Source organism: Myotis davidii, unplaced genomic scaffold (assembly GCF_000327345.1).
Source record: "Myotis davidii unplaced genomic scaffold, ASM32734v1 scaffold208, whole genome shotgun sequence".
Classification (NCBI taxonomy): Eukaryota; Metazoa; Chordata; class Mammalia; order Chiroptera; family Vespertilionidae; genus Myotis; species Myotis davidii.
Window position 1 is genome coordinate 490,617 of NW_006299706.1, and position 17,677 is coordinate 508,293.

Genomic DNA, 17,677 nt, shown 5'->3' on the forward strand with positions numbered 1-17,677 from the left:
CCAACTTCCCCCCTTTTAAAAACAAAACAAAAAAACCAAAAAACCCCAAACCTGCTAGGGTTAACAGTGTGCTCAGGGCCAGGGAAGTTCCCTTTTAAAAACAAAACCAAAAAACCCCAAACCTGTTAGGGTTAACAGTGTGCTCAGGGCCAGGGAAGTTGAATTACTGGTACAAGCCAATCAAGACTATCCTATTCTAGTTTTTTTCAGAGTCACTTGCAGCTAGGGGTGGTCATATGATCCAGTTCTGACCAATGAGATATAGTTATTAATCTGCTGGGAGTTCCTGGGAAATTTTAGCTTCCCTTCTTGCCTTTGAATATGGATGTGATGGCTAGAGCTACATATTCCAACCTTAAAAGACCAAAAAAATCACACTAAGTCCAGCTACATTAGACCACAGTTGCTCAAGACTAAACTTTTATTATGCAATAAAAATAAACCCCATATTTATTTTAGCTACTGTTAAGCTGTTTCCTATAACCAAAGCATTCCCGAGACAAGTAAAGTGCTCAAGTTCCTTGGCTTTGTCTGGATTTTCTACTTGGAGCACACCTTAAAGGGGGGTACGGAGAATTCAAATGCAGCACAGGGGTAATGGAAATTTGTATCAGCCTCTGAAGTTCACGTAAAGTTTCTTCCTGTTTTACAGTCTGTTTCAAAATTGTCTAGAGATGTCACCATGAGCCCTGGTCAGTGTGCTCAGTGGTTAGAGTGCCTGAGCACCAAAGGGTGTATCTGGGGTTTGATTCCTGGTCAAGGGCAAGTACCTGATTTTGAGTTCGTTCCCCCACCCACCTCAGACAGGGCGGTGCAGGAGCCAACTAGTCGATGTGTCTCTCTCGCATTGATGCTTCTGTTTCTTTCTCTACCTCCCTCCCCCTGCCCATCCATTCCATTCTCTCTGAATAGCAATGGAGAAAAAACCCTCAGGTGAGAATTAACAAAAACAAAAAAGATGTTACTATGAAAAAGATACTTTTACGTTCCTAATAATACTTTCCACTTTATGTACACTATCAAAATAAAAAGCTTAGCCCTGGCCAGGTGGCTCCGTTAATTGGAGCATTGTCCCGCACACCAAAAGGTTTCACGTTTAATTCCCAGTCAGGGTGCATATGAGAGGCACCCGATCAATGTTTCTCTTTCTCCTTCAAGATGTTACTATGAAAAAGATACTTTTATGTTCCTAATAATACTTTCCACTTTATGTACACTATCAAAATAAAAAGCTTAGCCCTGGCCGGGTGGCTCCGTTAGTTGGAGCATTGTCCCGCACACCAAAAGGTTTCACGTTTAATTCCCAGTCAGGGTGCATATGAGAGGCACCCGATCAATGTTTCTCTTTCTCCTTCTCCCCCTTCCTTTTTTTTTTTATATCAGAGGAGAGGGAAAGACACATTAATGTAGAGAATCATTGATTGGCTGCCTCCTGCATGCGCCACACTGGGGATCAAGCCTGCAACCTGGGCATGTGCCCTGACAGGGAATCGAACCCTGACCTCCTGGTTCATAGGTCAACACTCAGCCACTGAGCCATGCCGGCCGGGCTTTCCCCCTTCCTTTTATTGTTCTCTTTTTCTTTGGTATTTTTTTATTTCCCCCCTTCCTTTTAAAGTCAATAAAACATATCCTCAGGTGAGGATTAAAAAAAGAAAGAAAACAAGCAAACATGTAGAAGATCCTGGGAGGGAATACTCCAAAATAACAGCTCTTTATTTTATTTCATTTATTTTTTTAGAGAGAAAGAAGGGAGGAGAAACACTGATGAGAGAGAACCATCCATTTGGCTGCCCACTATACAATCACTGGGGATTGAGCTGGAAACCCAGGTATGTGCCCCTGATGGGAATCGAACCTGTGACCTCTCAGAGCCACACCATCCAGGACAATAGCTGTATATATATTTTTTTTATTGATTTCAGAGAGGAAGGGAGAGGGAGAGATAGAAACATCAATGATACAAGAAACTTATTGATCAGCTGCCTCCTGCACGCCCCACACTGGGGATCAAGCCCACAACCTAGGCATGCGCCCTTGACTGGAACTGAACCAGGGACCCTTCAATTCATAGGCCAATGTTCTATCCACTGAGCCAAACCGGCTAGGGCAGCAGTTCTTAACCTGTGGGTCGCGACCCCTTTGGCGGTCGAACGACCCTTTCACAGGGGTCGCCTAAGACCATCCTGCATATCAGATATTGACATGACGAGTGATAACAGTAGCAACAGGACAGTTGTGAAGTAGCAACGAAAATAATTTTATGGTTGGGGTCACAGCATGAGGAACTGTATTTAAAGGGCCAGAAGGTTGAGAACCACTGGGTTAGAGCAATAATAGCTATATTTTAAGGGGCAGAAATTAGAATGAACTTTTAAAATTGCACTGCCCTCTAAACCAGTGGCTCTCAATACAAGCAATATCGCCCTTCCTCTCCCGAGGACAATTTGGAAATGTGTGGAGGCAGGCTTTAATTGTCACAGTAACTAGAAGGCCATACAGATATTTACTGGGCAGAGGGCAGTAATAAGTAGAATTGTTCTGTACGCCCCAGGATTATCCTGGACTAAATTTAAAAAACCCACCATACTAGTCTATAAACTCCATGAGGCCCAGGGTTGGACCTGTCTCAGTCACTGGGACACCCCTTACACACACATTCCATGTGCAGCCTGACTCCCCTGTAGCATCCATAGTCACTGCTGTCTTGGAACGAAGGTGTAAGCAGAATCTTATCCCTTAAAACAGTCTGGTCAATGAGGGTTTTGTTCCATTTAGGGAAGAAAGAGAGAAGTGGGAGCATTTTATTGCTTGATTAATTCCCAGAACGCACAGCTCCCTTTGAATTGCATGAGGTCAGAAAGACAAATGTGGTTGTTCGCTCACAAGGAACTTATTTAATAAGGAAAGTTTTAAACTCTGCTATCTCTAGTGACTAAAACTTCAGGATCAGATACCAGCTCATTAAAGCTCTTGGCTCCTTGATAACAGCAAAATAAAACAAACAAAAAAAGGCAACCCAGAGAGTCCATTTGGTCTCATTTCCTTTTAGCCGTGCCTAATTAATTAGAGAACAAGCTCATGCATACGGGACATCCTTAAGCTTCGACGTCTGAATTAGGTCAACTTCACTCAGTAACAGGAAAGAGGTCAGAGTAAAGGGAACTACATCAACTTTAAAGCATAAAGTTCAAGGGAGAAGAGATTTTGCTTTTGATATTTTCCCCCCACCCCCAGTGTTGAGGTTGGGGAGTATCCCAACAATACTACAGGCAAGGAAAAGAAGCTAAGATAAGGCTGCCTACAATAACAGGTTAGAGCCACCCGTCAGGTAACTTGGGGTGCAGCCATGTTCATCAGTCCAACAATGGCGACGAGGAAATAAAGAATACACATTATCAGCCTGTGGTTCTTTCTTAGAAATTAAGAGGAAAAGGTTAAGATGTCAAGCACTTTACTCAGATTACCAATGATGCCTGACCCCATTCCAATAGAAGATCCAGACTTAAGTATTATAGGATGGTTTCTGCAGGGATACATAGCATTAAATTAAAGAATGAATTTAACGTAACATTTCAAATTTTACTCAACTGCCATGGCTTGCTGGTCTCTATCCTTGATCACACCAGCCATGGACATGGAGAAAGACAGGAGCTACCAGGATAACACTTCACTTTTCTCATTCCCATTCTCTCCTTTCCTTTTTAAGAAGCCCCTCTGTACCAAAGTCAACTCCTTCTGCCCAAATACTAAAACATCTAGGATTATACTATCCAATGCAGTAGCTACTAGCCACATGTGACTGTAAAATTTAGATGAAAAGTAACAGAATTAGAAATTTAGTCCCTCAGTAATATTAGCCATATTTTGAGTGCTCAACAGCCATATGTAGCTACTGTCTATAATACTTTCCACCAATTCACTTTTTTTCTCTGTGAAATATGTCTCCTCTCCTTGCTCTTTTTTTAAAAAATATTTTATTGATTTTTTACAGAGAGGAAGGGAGAGGGATAGAGAGTTAGAAACATCGATGAGAGAGAAACATTGATCAGCTGCCTCCTGCACACCCCCTACTGGGGATGCGCCCGCAACCAAGGTACATGCCCTTGACCGGAATCTAACCTGGGACCCTTGAGTCCGCAGGCCGATGCTCTATCCACTGAGCCAAACCGGTCAGGGCTCCTCTCCTTGCTCTTAAGGCTAAAAATGTACCCTTCAAATACAGTATCAACGACATCGTCCCATCTTCAGTTAATTTCCTTCTTAACCTATCAAAGTTGAAAATCATTGGAATCATCAGCCCTGAACTTCATAACGTATCAAGGCTACTCATTCTCCTTTATCCCTCTAACCAATTCCATTTGGCTTCCTCGTCTATAGATTTTTCTCTTTGCTTAATTCTTCTTTTTACATTTACAATTGTCTAATTTACTTCCATGGCCTAAACTGCTTGTCACCCTTATGGGTTCCCAAATCAAGGCCCAGGATTGTTTCACCTGGATACTTGATAGTTTTTCAGACTTATAGTCTCTACCTTCCACATGTCCTCCCTACACTTATACCACCAGCATGTTCCCACGCTCAGAACCAGTCTTGACTTTTCCTCCTCACATTTAGTGGCGAGGCCCTTCAAAGTACCCATCTTCAAGCCATCTCTTCACCACCATTACTCTAGTCCAGATTATTACCCCTAGGAAAACTGCAATAAACTAACCCAGTGTTTCCCAAAGTATGGCACAGTCACTGCTAGTGGAGGTGAGATGTCAAGCAGTATGCATTCGTGAATTTAAAAAATGTTTATTATCTGTATTTCTTTAATGTGCATTAGGAAACACAGTAGCACACATCAAACCTTTGATTTCAAGTTAGAGAAGTGTGTAGAGCAGTGGTTCTCAACCTGTGGGTCGCGACCCCTTCACAGGGGTCGCCTAAGACCATCAGAAAACACATATATAATTACATATTGTTTTTGTGATTAATCACTATGCTTTAATTATGGTCAATTTGTTTTTTTTGTTTTTTTTTTTGAAATATATTTTATTGATTTATTACAGAGAGGAAGGGAGAGAGATAGAGAGTTAGAAACATCGATGAGAGAGAAACATCGATCAGCTGCCTCCTGCACATCTCCTACTGGGGATGTGCCCGCAACCCAGGTACATGCCCTTGACCGGAATCGAACCTGGGACCTTTCAGTCCGCAGGCCGACGCTCTATCCACTGAGCCAAACCGGTCTCGGCAATTATGGTCAATTTGTAACAATGAAATAGGGGGTCACCACAACATGAGGAACTGTATTAAAGGGTCACGGCATTAGGAAGGTTGGGAACCACTGGTGTAGAGTAAGAACAAAACAAAATTGAAACCAAGAGCAAATCTGAAGAAAACAATGTACGCAATAAGTGAATACGGCAAGTCCCCAAAGTGGTATGCAAATGGCTGAAATTTGGGAATCATTGTCTTCATGGATCACTTTGATAATCTGCTTCCCTTCAAATATATTCTCCCCACCCCACCCCCAAATATATTCTTAACTCAGCTGCCAAATTAACTCTTCTTATTCGAAATCTCCAGTGTCACCCCCATTACCTAGAAAATAAAATTAACCCCCCACCCAGCCTGGCTTCAATACATACCAGTCCCTACTGTCTAAATTGACCTTTATAGATATTGTGTCCTTCCCATCTCTATCTGCGCCTTTATTCTTTTTCTACTTTTTGACTGAAATGTTCAATGTCCACTATACCTCAACTAAAGTCTGCTTGTCAAAAATCCAATCTTTGGAACCTAATAAAAATGAAGAGTCGAGTTTCAACATGTTTATTAAGTACCTATTATATGCCTCCTTTCATCTTTCCTAAACATCCCCCTCAGGAAACATTACCTCCCCCTCTGAAGCCCCACAGCACTTTATTTGTGGCACTTATCACACATCATTTTTGACTATATATTATATATATATTCTCTTTCCGACTAGATTATCAGCAATCTGGGAGTAAGGATGGTGTCTCCATCTTTGATGATTTCTGTTCCCACCTTAATACACTGCACATAGAAAATACCAGTGTCAGCTGAATAAATGAATCTGTACCTCAATTTCAAGGGCTATGTGGCAGGAAGAAAATGAATGGTACAGACAGAAAAAAACCTGAACTCAAGTATTAGGTCAAGGAAAACCTCTCTACCTGCCTCTATCTGCTGAAAAGAAAAGCAGCCCTGGACAGTTTTGCTCAGGGTTAGGTCGTAGGCCTGCGCACCAAAGGGTCTTGGGTTCGATTCCCAGTCAAGGGCACATACCTGGGTTGCAGGTATGTGGCACCCGCGGGAGACAACCAATTGATGTGTCTCTCTCACATGTTTTTCTCTTTCTCTCTATCTCTCTCCTCCTCCCTCTTTTCTACTCTCTTTAAAAAAACAAAAGCAATAGAAAAAATATCCTCGGGTGAGGATTAATAAAAAAGAAAAGGCAAATTTTGCCCTGGCTGGCCTGGCTCAGTTGTTGGAGCGTCATCCCATACACCGAAAGGTGGTGGGTTTGATTCAGTCAGGGCACATACCCTGGTTTTGGGTTCAATTCCAGTAGGCACATGCAGGGGAGGCAACTAATTGGTTTCCCTCTCACATGATGTTTCCATCCTTCCTCCTCTATCTAAAATAAATTTTAAAAATTTTTTAAAAGAAAAATTAAAATATATACTTTGCTGGGAAACTAAAGTACTAAGTGAACAAAACCTAGGTGCTTAAATAAGTACAACCGAACACCACACCATCCAGATCGAATCACCTCTGGTGTGTAAATTGAAATTTCCAAAATACTGGCATTTAATTCCATAATGTAAACCAGGAACAACTTTACTAACAGAAATTTGTCCTATGAATGCACGTAAGAAATCGTTACCACGCTGTGCACATTATTTGAAATAGGCATGCTTGTGTTAGTTTTTCTGATAATCACTTGTCTCACAGTAGGAGGCAAATGGTAATAAGCCTCAAATATGCAAGAAAGGTTTCAGGAAGAAAACACGAAACTCTTGAAAATTCTATCCACCATGTATTTTTCTAGGACTTGGGATGACCAGTTTTAATGGTAACATATTTGGGTCCACCGAGTGTTTTGAGGATGCACCATTTGAATCACTGGTAAAAGGGTAGAAAATGTGTATTGGGAGGCACTTCAATGGACTCTCGACCTTAATCAAAGGAGGAGAACCTGAAGAGAGGATGGAACATTCCAGGCGGGATGACTTAAGAACTGGAAGTAAAGGACTTGGATGATCTCATTCAGCTTAAACAGTAAGACTAGGGCTCCACTACTAGACCACCATTCTGATAGACTCAGATCAGGAGAGTTTAAATGTCAAGAAAAAATAGACACACACAAAAGTGGCTTTGATTATAGAAGTCAGAGGAGGGAGAGCCTACGATAGCTGCTCCCCACACCACCCCCCCAAGGCTCTTTCTCAGGGACAGCAGCAGCTTTGTCAATGACACAAATGCAGGGTGGCATGAGGCTCCAGCAGCTGAACATTTTAATTTGGGGTGGGGGTGGAAGAGAATACATAAGTTGCTTTGTGGCCCCCCGCCCATCCTAATGCCTTGGGGACCAGCCAGGCTGACCCAAATGGAATCCAGAGTGAGAGTGGGGCGTTGGGTTCCCCGAGGAAAGGGGGCAGATCCAGAACAGAGCAGAACGGTGGCAATTTATCTGTATGAAAAAGTAAGGAGACGCTAGGTGAGAAGGACTAGCATCCATCTACACAACAACGTGGGAGACAGGAGGCAGAGAAAAAGGAACAGGTGGCAGTAGGAAGGATAAAAGAGAGCCAGACGCTATAGCCTGAGCCACTCGGCTTCTTCTCAGGGTTAGTGGGAAAGACACCAAGAGGCAGATTAGCATCAGGACCAGGGATCCACAGCAAACAGGTGAAGTCCCCAACAACTCTTTTTGGTGCTTTTTACTACCAGGCTTGCTCTGGGACTAAAATTTGGGAATCAAATTCAATTTGTAGGTAAAGTTGATTATTTCCAATTATGGGTGTTTCCCCAGAATTTTATCAGGGCCCAAACCAAATACACCCAGGAGGTCTGAGTTTTGTTATGTAGTATTAGAACCCCAGTCACTGGTTCTCTGGGCCCGATTTCCTTAGTCATATGATGACATGTTTCTACCTTCAGCAGTATCCCTGCTGAGAAAACTAAAATTGAGGAACAAATAGAAACATCATAGTGTTATAAAGAAGGGATTGTGAATAAAAATTACATGTAGATCAGGGTTCTACCACTGACCCAAGATTAAATGCCTCCCCAGCTTTTGCCAACAAGTAACCAGCACCAATGTTTTAGCGATAAGGGTGGAGATTCTAGTGTCCAGAGGATAAAGCCAAAGCATACTATGTAGTCTATAGCCCCGCTCACCCACAAGCCAAGGTCCCAGCCCCATCTGCTGTCAGATAGTTACATAGAGGTCATGTCATTGAGGGCGTGGTCCAGCTCCTCGCTAATGGCCTTGTACTTCAGTTTCTGGGCATAGAGCTCATCTGGACAGGCACAGGAACCACAGGGAGGGACGAGGGGGACAGAGTGAAAGGTATCAAAAGCAGATGAAGAGAAGGAATCATTAGAAATTAGGGAAAGTGTCACTGTGGGTCTAATACCACAGTTAAGAGCACCATGACTGGCCATTTTCAGATCCACTGTTGCCCAGGACAAAATGGACTTCTTGACACCTCTAACTGACTGCGGGGTAAGAAGGGGGGCACAGTCATGGCTAGAAATTCCTATTACCAAAGGCACTCAAGAGGTTTAACTGCCACCCAGTTAAACCAATTTCTAGCCATGATAGTGCTTAATTTAACAAAAATAAAAAATAGAGAAAGTACATTAATATCAGATACTTTTCTAGCTGCCAAGGATAACCAGTATTCTTGGCCCCTTTGCTCTACAGGTTGCCTGCTCAAACTCTTCAAAGAATACCCTGCTACCCAGAGTATACCAAAGGAGCATATTTCAGAGTTCTCAGAGTACATTTACCCTTGTTAGGGTGGACACGATGCCAAACTGTGGGGACAGAAGTATTCGAAAGCCCATGGTACTGGTCAGCTCTGAGACAGCTGCATCTCTTGCGAAGGTCCCCCACAACCTGAGTGGTGGACAGGATTGCCAGAAGGAGCCATGGAGTGACACATGTTCTCATTGCCTTCTCAAAGTATGGCTACCATTTTGATCCAGAAACTGGAACTAAAGATTTAAGACTACTAAATTGGTGATAAATGCAGCCATTAGCAGTCTCCAACGGAAGGATGTAAATTCCAGAATATTAGGTAAAGGCTTACTAAAGAAAAAGATTAAACGTAGACAGCCAATTCTATTCTAGGATTTGACCCACTTCAGCTAGTTGTGGCAGGGCACGGGATGCATCCCAAGTCACCACCAACTCCCTTTGGTCTCCAGGGAAAGGGGATAATGGTCAATGGGCAAAGTCTTCCTCTATATTCCAGTATTTTAATTCCTCTCCCAGGCTCCATACCTTCCAAATCATCAATTGTCTTTTCCAGCTTGGCTACCGATCTCTCAGCAAACTCAGCACGGGTCTCTGCCTAAGGGAAATACAAAACCGTTGGAATCAGATGAACAAGACAAGTAAGAGAAGAATCTAAATTATCTTCACCTTCTACTTCCAAACCTTTCAGAACCACAGCCAGCCAGTCTACATTATGCCTTATATACCCCTAAATGTTTGGGCCCTTCCCCTCAGCTCACCTCCTTGAGTTTATCAGTAAGAATCTTTATCTCTTCCTCATATTTGTCTTCTTTTTGAGAGTACTATAAGAGAAATAAAATAAAATTTTCAGAGTAGAAAATTATTCACACAGACAATACACCACCACCCCCCCAGCCCCACATTTACTCTTACATTGAATATCTTCTTGGATATACTGTGCTGAATGGTTGGTTTATAACAAAGAGCAAGGCCCATTTCTGGACAATAAGTCCTTAAAATCCACAAATCAATGTCCTAAGAGTCGTGATACCCTTATTTTTTAAAGGTACCTAACTTTTGATCTCAGTCAGATCAACCCAGGGGTTACTTTTCCTTCCTCCTCCTTATTGAGTCAGTCCAGTGCCACCCAAGGCCAGATGGCTAAAACAGCGCCACATGGTGACAAAGACAAGTCTTCTGTTTCGACTGCTTAGGAGGCCTCAATGTGATACCATCTGTCGCTCCATCTTTCTGCTAGAAAACCTGTTAGGGCCCATGATCGTTGTCATTCAGCACATCCCTATCAGCCTGAGAACATGACCCCAGGCACCCGGGACCATGAAGTTATTTTAACTAAAGCTGTCAAAGTGCACAAGAATTAGCATTAGACCTAGAGTCCAGACAGAGGGTGGGTAAGAGGAGGATACTTCTCACTGGATTATATAAGGAATGAGTTTCTCTAGTCTCTCATTAAGGGTAGGGCTGGGCCCAGGCCCCCAAAGCCTGTCACTTTCACAAACCAGCCCCTACCTTCTCCGCCTGAGCCTCAAGAGACTTGAGGTTGTTGGTGACATTCTTCAGCTCCTCCTCCAGCTCAGAACACTTACTGTGAATATGTTACATACCGCAGAAGAAAGGGGAAGGAAAGAATAAAAAAAAGGGAGAGAGACACACAGACATGAATTGAACCTATATGTAGAGATCTGGAAGGCATAACAGGGAAAAGAGAAGGTCCCAGGTAACGTGAGCAAGCAACAACCCTCCTCCCTCTACCAGAGACCATGTCAGGAGCTAGACTCCCATGGGCGAGGACTCAGAATGTTTAGATACCAATAAAGAAAACACTTGAGAGAATTCACTACTGGGAACCATTCTTAACTGCTACCTGGGGTGAGGTGGGAACAGATGTCCAACCCAATAGTCCCCCACATCACCCAAGGGAAGGAGACCCTGTGGAGGCAGTGAAGCAACTGGGAAAGAAAAGATGAAAGATGCCAAAGTGGAAAAGAATGGAGCATTCCATGAAGAGATGAGAAAGCACTCAACAAACCGACCAGTGGAGGGGAGGCAGCTGCAAAACAAAAACAAAACCACACCATACACAGAACCTCTCCGTAGGCTTAATGGTTAGTACCTTTTCCTCAGCAGCACTCAGACACTTCAGGTTCTGGTCCATCAGTCTGATCTGCTCATCCATCTCTCGGCAACGGCTGTTAGTGATAGTCACGGGGATCGCACAAGCCAGGTTGTGGGGAGGGAGAAAGGTCAAGAGGGAACACAGCAAGAAAACAAGCAGCAAAATGGGGGGGAAAAAAACTTTTCAAAAAATGGGAAGAAAACACCACCATGGTCATGATATGTCATGTACGGGGAGAGGGGAATGCAAGGGAAGCACAAATATATATATGCACCAGCACTCACTTTGTTACGCAAGGCCCAGAAGGTGCCAACAGGAAAGCTGTTCATGCCTGCCCTTGCCCTCCAGTTCCCCAGCCAATTGGGGAAGTGGTAAAAACAGAGGGAGACCTGAAGGCGGTCCAGCCACTTCAATGCCTCAGGGAGAAACAGACCAGGTGAAAGAACCCAGTAGGGCCTTCCAGTTAACGGCTCACCATATGTTAGTCTTTCTTTTCCCTCAATAAGAAAGCCTCAATCTGTCCCGTCACTAGGAAGAAAGAGAGTAAGAAAGCCCACGGCCATTCACAGGGCCTGAAAAAGCACTATCGATAATGCCTGCCCGGGCCCTGTTTAACAAGGTTGAGGAATGCTAGCTTATTCACACTGCCCAAGCCAAAGGGGAAGGGACAGAATGGAGGGCAAAGATTTGGGGAGGAAGACACTCACGACTCTGCCAGCTCAGCTCGTTCCTCTGTGCGTTCCAAGTCTCCCTCAATAATCACCAACTTACGAGCCACCTACAGGAGAAGACCAAGGCACACCTCAGCAAAGCAAAGGAGTAGCTATTTCCCTCCCCTGGTTCTTTTGAGAACCCCAATGTCACCGACGGAGGGACAACTAACGGTGCCTTACCTCCTCATACTTCCTATCTGCCTCTTCTGCAATGTGCTTAGCTTCTTTGAGCTGGATTTCCTGGAGTTCCATCTTCTCTTCATCTTTTAAAGCTCGGTTTTCAATAACCTTCATGCCTCTGTTAGAAACAATAAGGACATATGTGGCATTGACACTCCAGGAATCTGTCATCAGCTACACCCCAAGGGATCTGGAATTGCAGGCATAAAAGATCATTCCTATCTGCTTGCCACTCAAAGAGAATTCCCATGGCCCCCGCCCCACCTTAGTTCATTTTGTTTTAAACCTTTATAAAAACAACACACACTTACTAAGAAATTAAGTATTTAAGTGTATAGTCTACGGGCATAAAGCGAAAAGTCTCTCCCCTTCTAATCCTGCTCATCAGAGGTAGTCACTTACTTCATAATCCTTCCAGAAATGTATTCCACAGATAAAAATGCAGAAAGTCTCACCCCGACTTCCCCATACCTGAGGGAATCATATACTACACTGTTCTGCAACTTGTCTTCCTCACTTTCTATAATTTGGACACTGTACTGTAGTAGTATAGACACAGCTGGCTGTCTTACTCGTTTTCACAGCCACACTGTGTTACTGGACTCCCAGTAGGGCATTTTCAGTTCTGAAAGCCTCCGTTTGATCCCATGCAAGTCATCACATAGTTCACATATGGCAAGGAGCCAACTGGCTGTTTTCAACAAAGATGAGTTGTGATTTGGTTTAAGGACTACGGTTCTCAACTCATGAAAATTATCAGAGGAATTTTAAAAACATCAATGCCTAGGCCACTCGCGCAATGGATTCTAATTGAACTGGGGTAGGACCCCGGCATTCTGATATTTTAAAACTCCCTGATGATCCCCACCCCTCGCTCCCATGATTCTAACAGTACAGCTGGGGTCGAGAGAGTTTTTTTAAGACACAGATTGCTGGGCTCTACTTCCAGAGTTTCTGATTCATAGATCAGGGGTAGGTACGGTACCAGCTGAGAACTTGAATTTCTGCCAGTTTCCCAGATGCTGCTGGTTTGGAGTCTTACTGAGAACCACTGGATCAAGTAAGCTTATGATCCAGTACGTGGAAGTCATCCTGGTGACCCCATTTAAGGATCAATTTATACAGAAACCAATTACAAAAGAGTCACAGGTACAGGGTTCAGGTAACCCTAACTGTCTTCAAGTGGGGAGACTATGCAGAAGAGGAATGAGGATCCTGTAAGACAGCGAACTATTTTTAAAAACAAGTCTATAAGTAGATCTTGAGCAGAGCCATTATGAATTTCTTTGGGAATGCACGCTTCAAGAGGCCCCTCTACACACCTCTCGCTCTCATCGGCAGCTTTCTCAGCTTCCTCCAGCTTCTGCAGGGCAGTGGCCAGGCGCTCCTGAGCACGGTCCAGCTCCTCTTCAACCAGCTGGATCCTACGGTTCAAGGAGGCCACCTCAGCCTCAGCCTGCGTTTCAGTAAAAGAATGGAAAAAGGAAGCAGAGGCATGGTGAAAAGGAATAGAACTGTGACAGAAAGACTGGGGCTGACGACCATGACAGAAGCGAAGAGTCTAGCAGGGTAGAACCTGTCTTAGCTCAGATCAAGGAAACATATTACATATTTCCTGCCTTCTTCTGTCAACAAACTACTATATGTTCCACAGGAAGAGTGTTTTAAAACTCAGCTCCTTGCGCAGCCCAGTGTCAGCACCACCCCCTTTCTGGACTCCGTTCAAACTCCTGACTGTCAGCAAACACAGCCGGTGAAGGGTTCCTTCTGTCTGAGCTCTGGCTTAGAGGTGTTCTTATTCTTAAAAGTGTCTCACACAGGAAATCTTGAATTTTTTATTAAAAAAATTTTTTCAATCCTCATTGGAGAATGTTTTTATTGATTTCTTTCTTTCTGGAGAAACACTGATATGAGAGATAAACATTGATCAGTTGCGTCCTACACACGCCCTGACTGAGGGATTGAACCCACAACCCTTTGGTGTACAGGATGACACTAATCAACTGAGCCACCTGGCCAGGGGAGAGTACCAATTAATTTGCTACTTAACTCAGGTTGTTCATCCTCTGATTACCCTACACTGAAACAGAAGGATGACTATCTAAGAGAATTATGTTGCCAGAAGAACCTTTCCAATCAGAAAGTGAGAGCATGGTCCACGGGGAGACCTACTCCCACCTATTTAAAGTTGACAAGAAGCTTCTGGCTAAAATGATCTGTGTTGATGACGTTAGAAAAAGAACGGGGGGCAGAAGGGAATGAGTTCTCTGTGCCCATCCCCATCCTCCACATTTCTGAATCGTGACCCCGTCTAGTCCCCTGAGCCCCATGGCCTCACCCTTCAAGTACAACTTAGTGACACGTGAACTCACTTTTTTAGTTGATTTTTCTTTGTTAAATGGTACTCAAATATATAAAGTAAATATCAAAAATACACATCTTTGTTTTACTATGGTTGCAAATATCAAAAAATTTCTATATGTGACACGGCACCAGAGTTAAGTTAGGGTTTTTCAAAATGCTGACACGCCGAGCTCAAAAGGTTCGCCGTCACTGACTTAGGACAATCCTCTCCCTAACCTCGCCCCGTAATCAAGCACAAGCTAGAGTCCAAGACACCCCAGACCTCTTCCTTGGTAATGGAATGAGAAATACGGAGAAGAGGCAGCTGCATAAGGATGAATTTTACTGGTAGAAAAGCCTCCTTCCTAAGACTGCTTTCCCCTCCCCACACCTTTACTGGTAGCAAGTATGCTGACTGCCACAACCATGGAAGAATTCAATCTGCCCTGCATGCTACCCCGTCCAGATGCTTATCCAAGTGCTTGGTAAACATGATCTCCCTGCTACAGCCCAGATTGCACCTGAATTCTATTACCCTGATTTCCTCCTGACAGACGGGTGGGGGCAGCATAGACATAATCTGTGCCACTAGCCTTTAGTGCAACGGTTCTCAACCTGTGGGTCGCGACCCCTTTGGAGGTCGAATGATCCCTGTCTTTCACAGGAGTCGCCTAAGACCATCCTGCATATCAGATATTTACATTACGATTTATAACAGTAGCAACATTACAGTCATGAAGTAGCAACGAAAATAATTTTATGGTTGGGTCACAACGTGAGGAACTGTATTTAAAGGGCCATAAGGTTGAGAACCTCTGCTTTATGGGGAGGGATATAGCCCAAGAGATTTCTGTTAAGCATCAGGTTAGCCTGCCCGTGTGGCTCAGTTGATTGAGCATCCTCCTAAGCACCAGGAGGTTGTGGTTTGATTCCCAGTCAGGGCACAGGCCCTGGTTGCAGGCTTGATCCCCAGTAGGGGGCGTTCAGAAGGCAGACCATCAATGTTTCTCTGATACTGATGTTTCTCTCTCTCCCCCGAGTCCTCTCTCTGAAATCAATAAAAAAACATTTGTTTTTTAAATTGGATTATTTGAGCCCTGGCCAGGTAGTTCAGCTGGTTGCAGGATCACCCTGATACACCAAGGTTTCGGGTTTGATTCCCAGTCAGGGCACATACAAGAAACAACCAATGAATGCATAAATAAATGGAATAACAACTCTCTCTCTCTCTCTCATCAATAAATAAAATTTTAAAATCAGGTTACTTGACACAAAAATTTCCCAATACAAACATGGGAAGTTCAAGGGACCAGACTGGCGGGAGGGGGATGTGTATAAATAACTACCACCCTAGAGGAAAAGAAAACGGAGATGTCTACAGAAGCTGAATTTACAAGAAACCATTTGTGCCTCTAACTACACCATTCAAAACACCACAAAGCCAAGTATTCTCTGGTTTTGTCCCTTCTAGGAAAACAGATGTCTCCTAGAACATCACACATTTCACCCCACAAATTCAAAAAGTCAAGATTACAAGAACAATTCAGGCTATCAGGCAAGAGCTATGAAACACTGCCAGTATAATTTATCACACACACACATATGCCTAGAACTAAAAAAAAAAAAAAAAGCATGGAACCAGATTTGGGGGAAGCTCTTTAATCTCAGTCCCCTTTAAGCTCACCAGTAGTCACCCATCAGGAGTAGAAGATAGCAGACTATGGGGGTGGGGTGCAAAGTTTCCATGACAACAAGCTGGCTAGGGCAGTTTCTACCACACATCAGGATTTACAACATAATTTTTCGCGAGGCTGAACAGGGAGAAAACACATCTTGGTGCCTCACCAGAACATGTGCACATTAAACAAGCCTGTAGCAAAAGCAGAATCCAAGATGGGAGTCCCAGCAAAAGCGTTCAGACACACCCCACCCATGGGGGGTGGGGGGGCAGTGGCTATTCTCCTGTGTGTTTTTTTTCCTCCCCCCTCCCCCACAGGGTCAGTTCTCTTTGAAATGAAGCAAAAGCTTTGCTGAATCAAGATCTCTTACAATGTTTAAAGGGAGAAGGAAGCACACCTGATTTCCCTTCACATCAGAACCTATGCAAAATGCCTATCAGTCCTGCCAAAAGACTGAACGGTACTAACTTCTGCAAACCAGGGAGACATTGTTTTAGGCTATTCTAATCATCCTAGGTGTAACATGCCCAGATGTGGTTTTGATCTTTCAGCCTACCCACGTCTGCCCAGCTTGGAGGATATACCCTGAGACCCTTCCTTCGGGTAATCACAGAATTCCCCACTACCCAGGAAGCAATGATCCCAAGGAAAAAGGAAGAGAAAACAACAGCAATTCGGACACACGAGAACATGGCTGACAATAGCTTCAGCTGTGAATTAGGTTTGGTTAGAATGCTACCATCCTCCATGCTAGAGGTTCCCCAAGCACACCACACCCCTCAAGGCAAGAAAATGACAGGGCACTGGTGCTGGGAGGTAGATCAGGGCCAAAGACAGAAGTGTGATTAGTGTGATTAGTCTAATTCTGGCATCCTGCCACTCTGGGGTTTCTCCTGTTAGACAAAAGCTACAGATGAAATTCAAAGGAAATGAGTAATGGAAGTTAGCCTGGAGTCCTTAGAGTAAAGGGCTGCTCTAGTTCACTGTTCACAAATGTATCTGCCCTGGGAGATACTGTGTCCTTGGGGACTTTAATTTCACCAAGGGGAAGGCAAGCTGGAAGGGAGTCCAGCTATCAGCCCCAGAGCAAACAAAGGTGGAGTCTAAGCCAGGCACCCAGAGCAAAGTGCTGTTTGCCGCTCCCCTGTGAGTGTGTGCTCTAGTATGAGGGAAAGCGAGGTAATCAGCAGGGAAAAAATCTGAACCAAAGAAAGGCGAGAAAGCCTGTTGCTTAGCCCTGCAGACCCATATAGCAGAGCCGCACAATGGTCAGACATTCTAACCCCTCCGGAGACTGGGAATTTGGGAATAAAATCAGAATAGAAACATCTGTTCAAAGCCCACTGCCTCCCTCACGATATTCCTAAATTTTTTTAGACCACAAAAAGAAGAGACAAATACCAGGGAGGTTAGGAGGTAAGGTGAACTATATGGGAGGGTAACCGATAGATGTTTCTCTCGTTCCCTTCCTCTCTGCAAAAATCAATGAAAAACATATCCTCAGGTGAGGATTAAAAAATCAACTAAAAATAAAGTCGTTAAAAAGGTAAGTTTTATGTTATGTGTATCTTTACCACCACCACCATCACAGCAAAAACACAGATAAGGAAAAAGACTACATTTAAGTATTATGTTGCCATCTACT

At 43.8% G+C, this 17,677-nt stretch overlaps 1 protein-coding gene across 9 annotated transcripts in view; it reads right to left on the reverse strand.

Moving 5' to 3' along the window:
• TPM3 (tropomyosin 3) overlaps nucleotides 1–17,677 on the reverse strand; it is a 27,872-nt gene that overhangs the window by 2,691 nt on the left and 7,504 nt on the right. For 2 of the 9 annotated variants that reach the window (XM_015571741.1, XM_006775628.2), the window contains exons 3-9: nucleotides 13,333–13,466; nucleotides 12,011–12,128; nucleotides 11,825–11,895; nucleotides 10,511–10,586; nucleotides 9,760–9,822; nucleotides 9,527–9,596; nucleotides 8,459–8,537 (exon numbers count right to left, since the gene is read on the reverse strand). In XM_015571741.1, the coding sequence (XP_015427227.1) occupies nucleotides 8,459–8,537; nucleotides 9,527–9,596; nucleotides 9,760–9,822; nucleotides 10,511–10,586; nucleotides 11,825–11,895; nucleotides 12,011–12,128; nucleotides 13,333–13,466 (611 nt within the window). Of the gene's footprint in view, nucleotides 1–7,506; nucleotides 7,706–8,458; nucleotides 8,538–9,526; nucleotides 9,597–9,759; nucleotides 9,823–10,510; nucleotides 10,587–11,114; nucleotides 11,191–11,824; nucleotides 11,896–12,010; nucleotides 12,129–13,332; nucleotides 13,467–17,677 lie in introns of those variants that run through there. The other 7 variants (XM_015571738.1, XM_015571736.1, XM_015571740.1 and 4 more) reach the window with 4 other exon arrangements.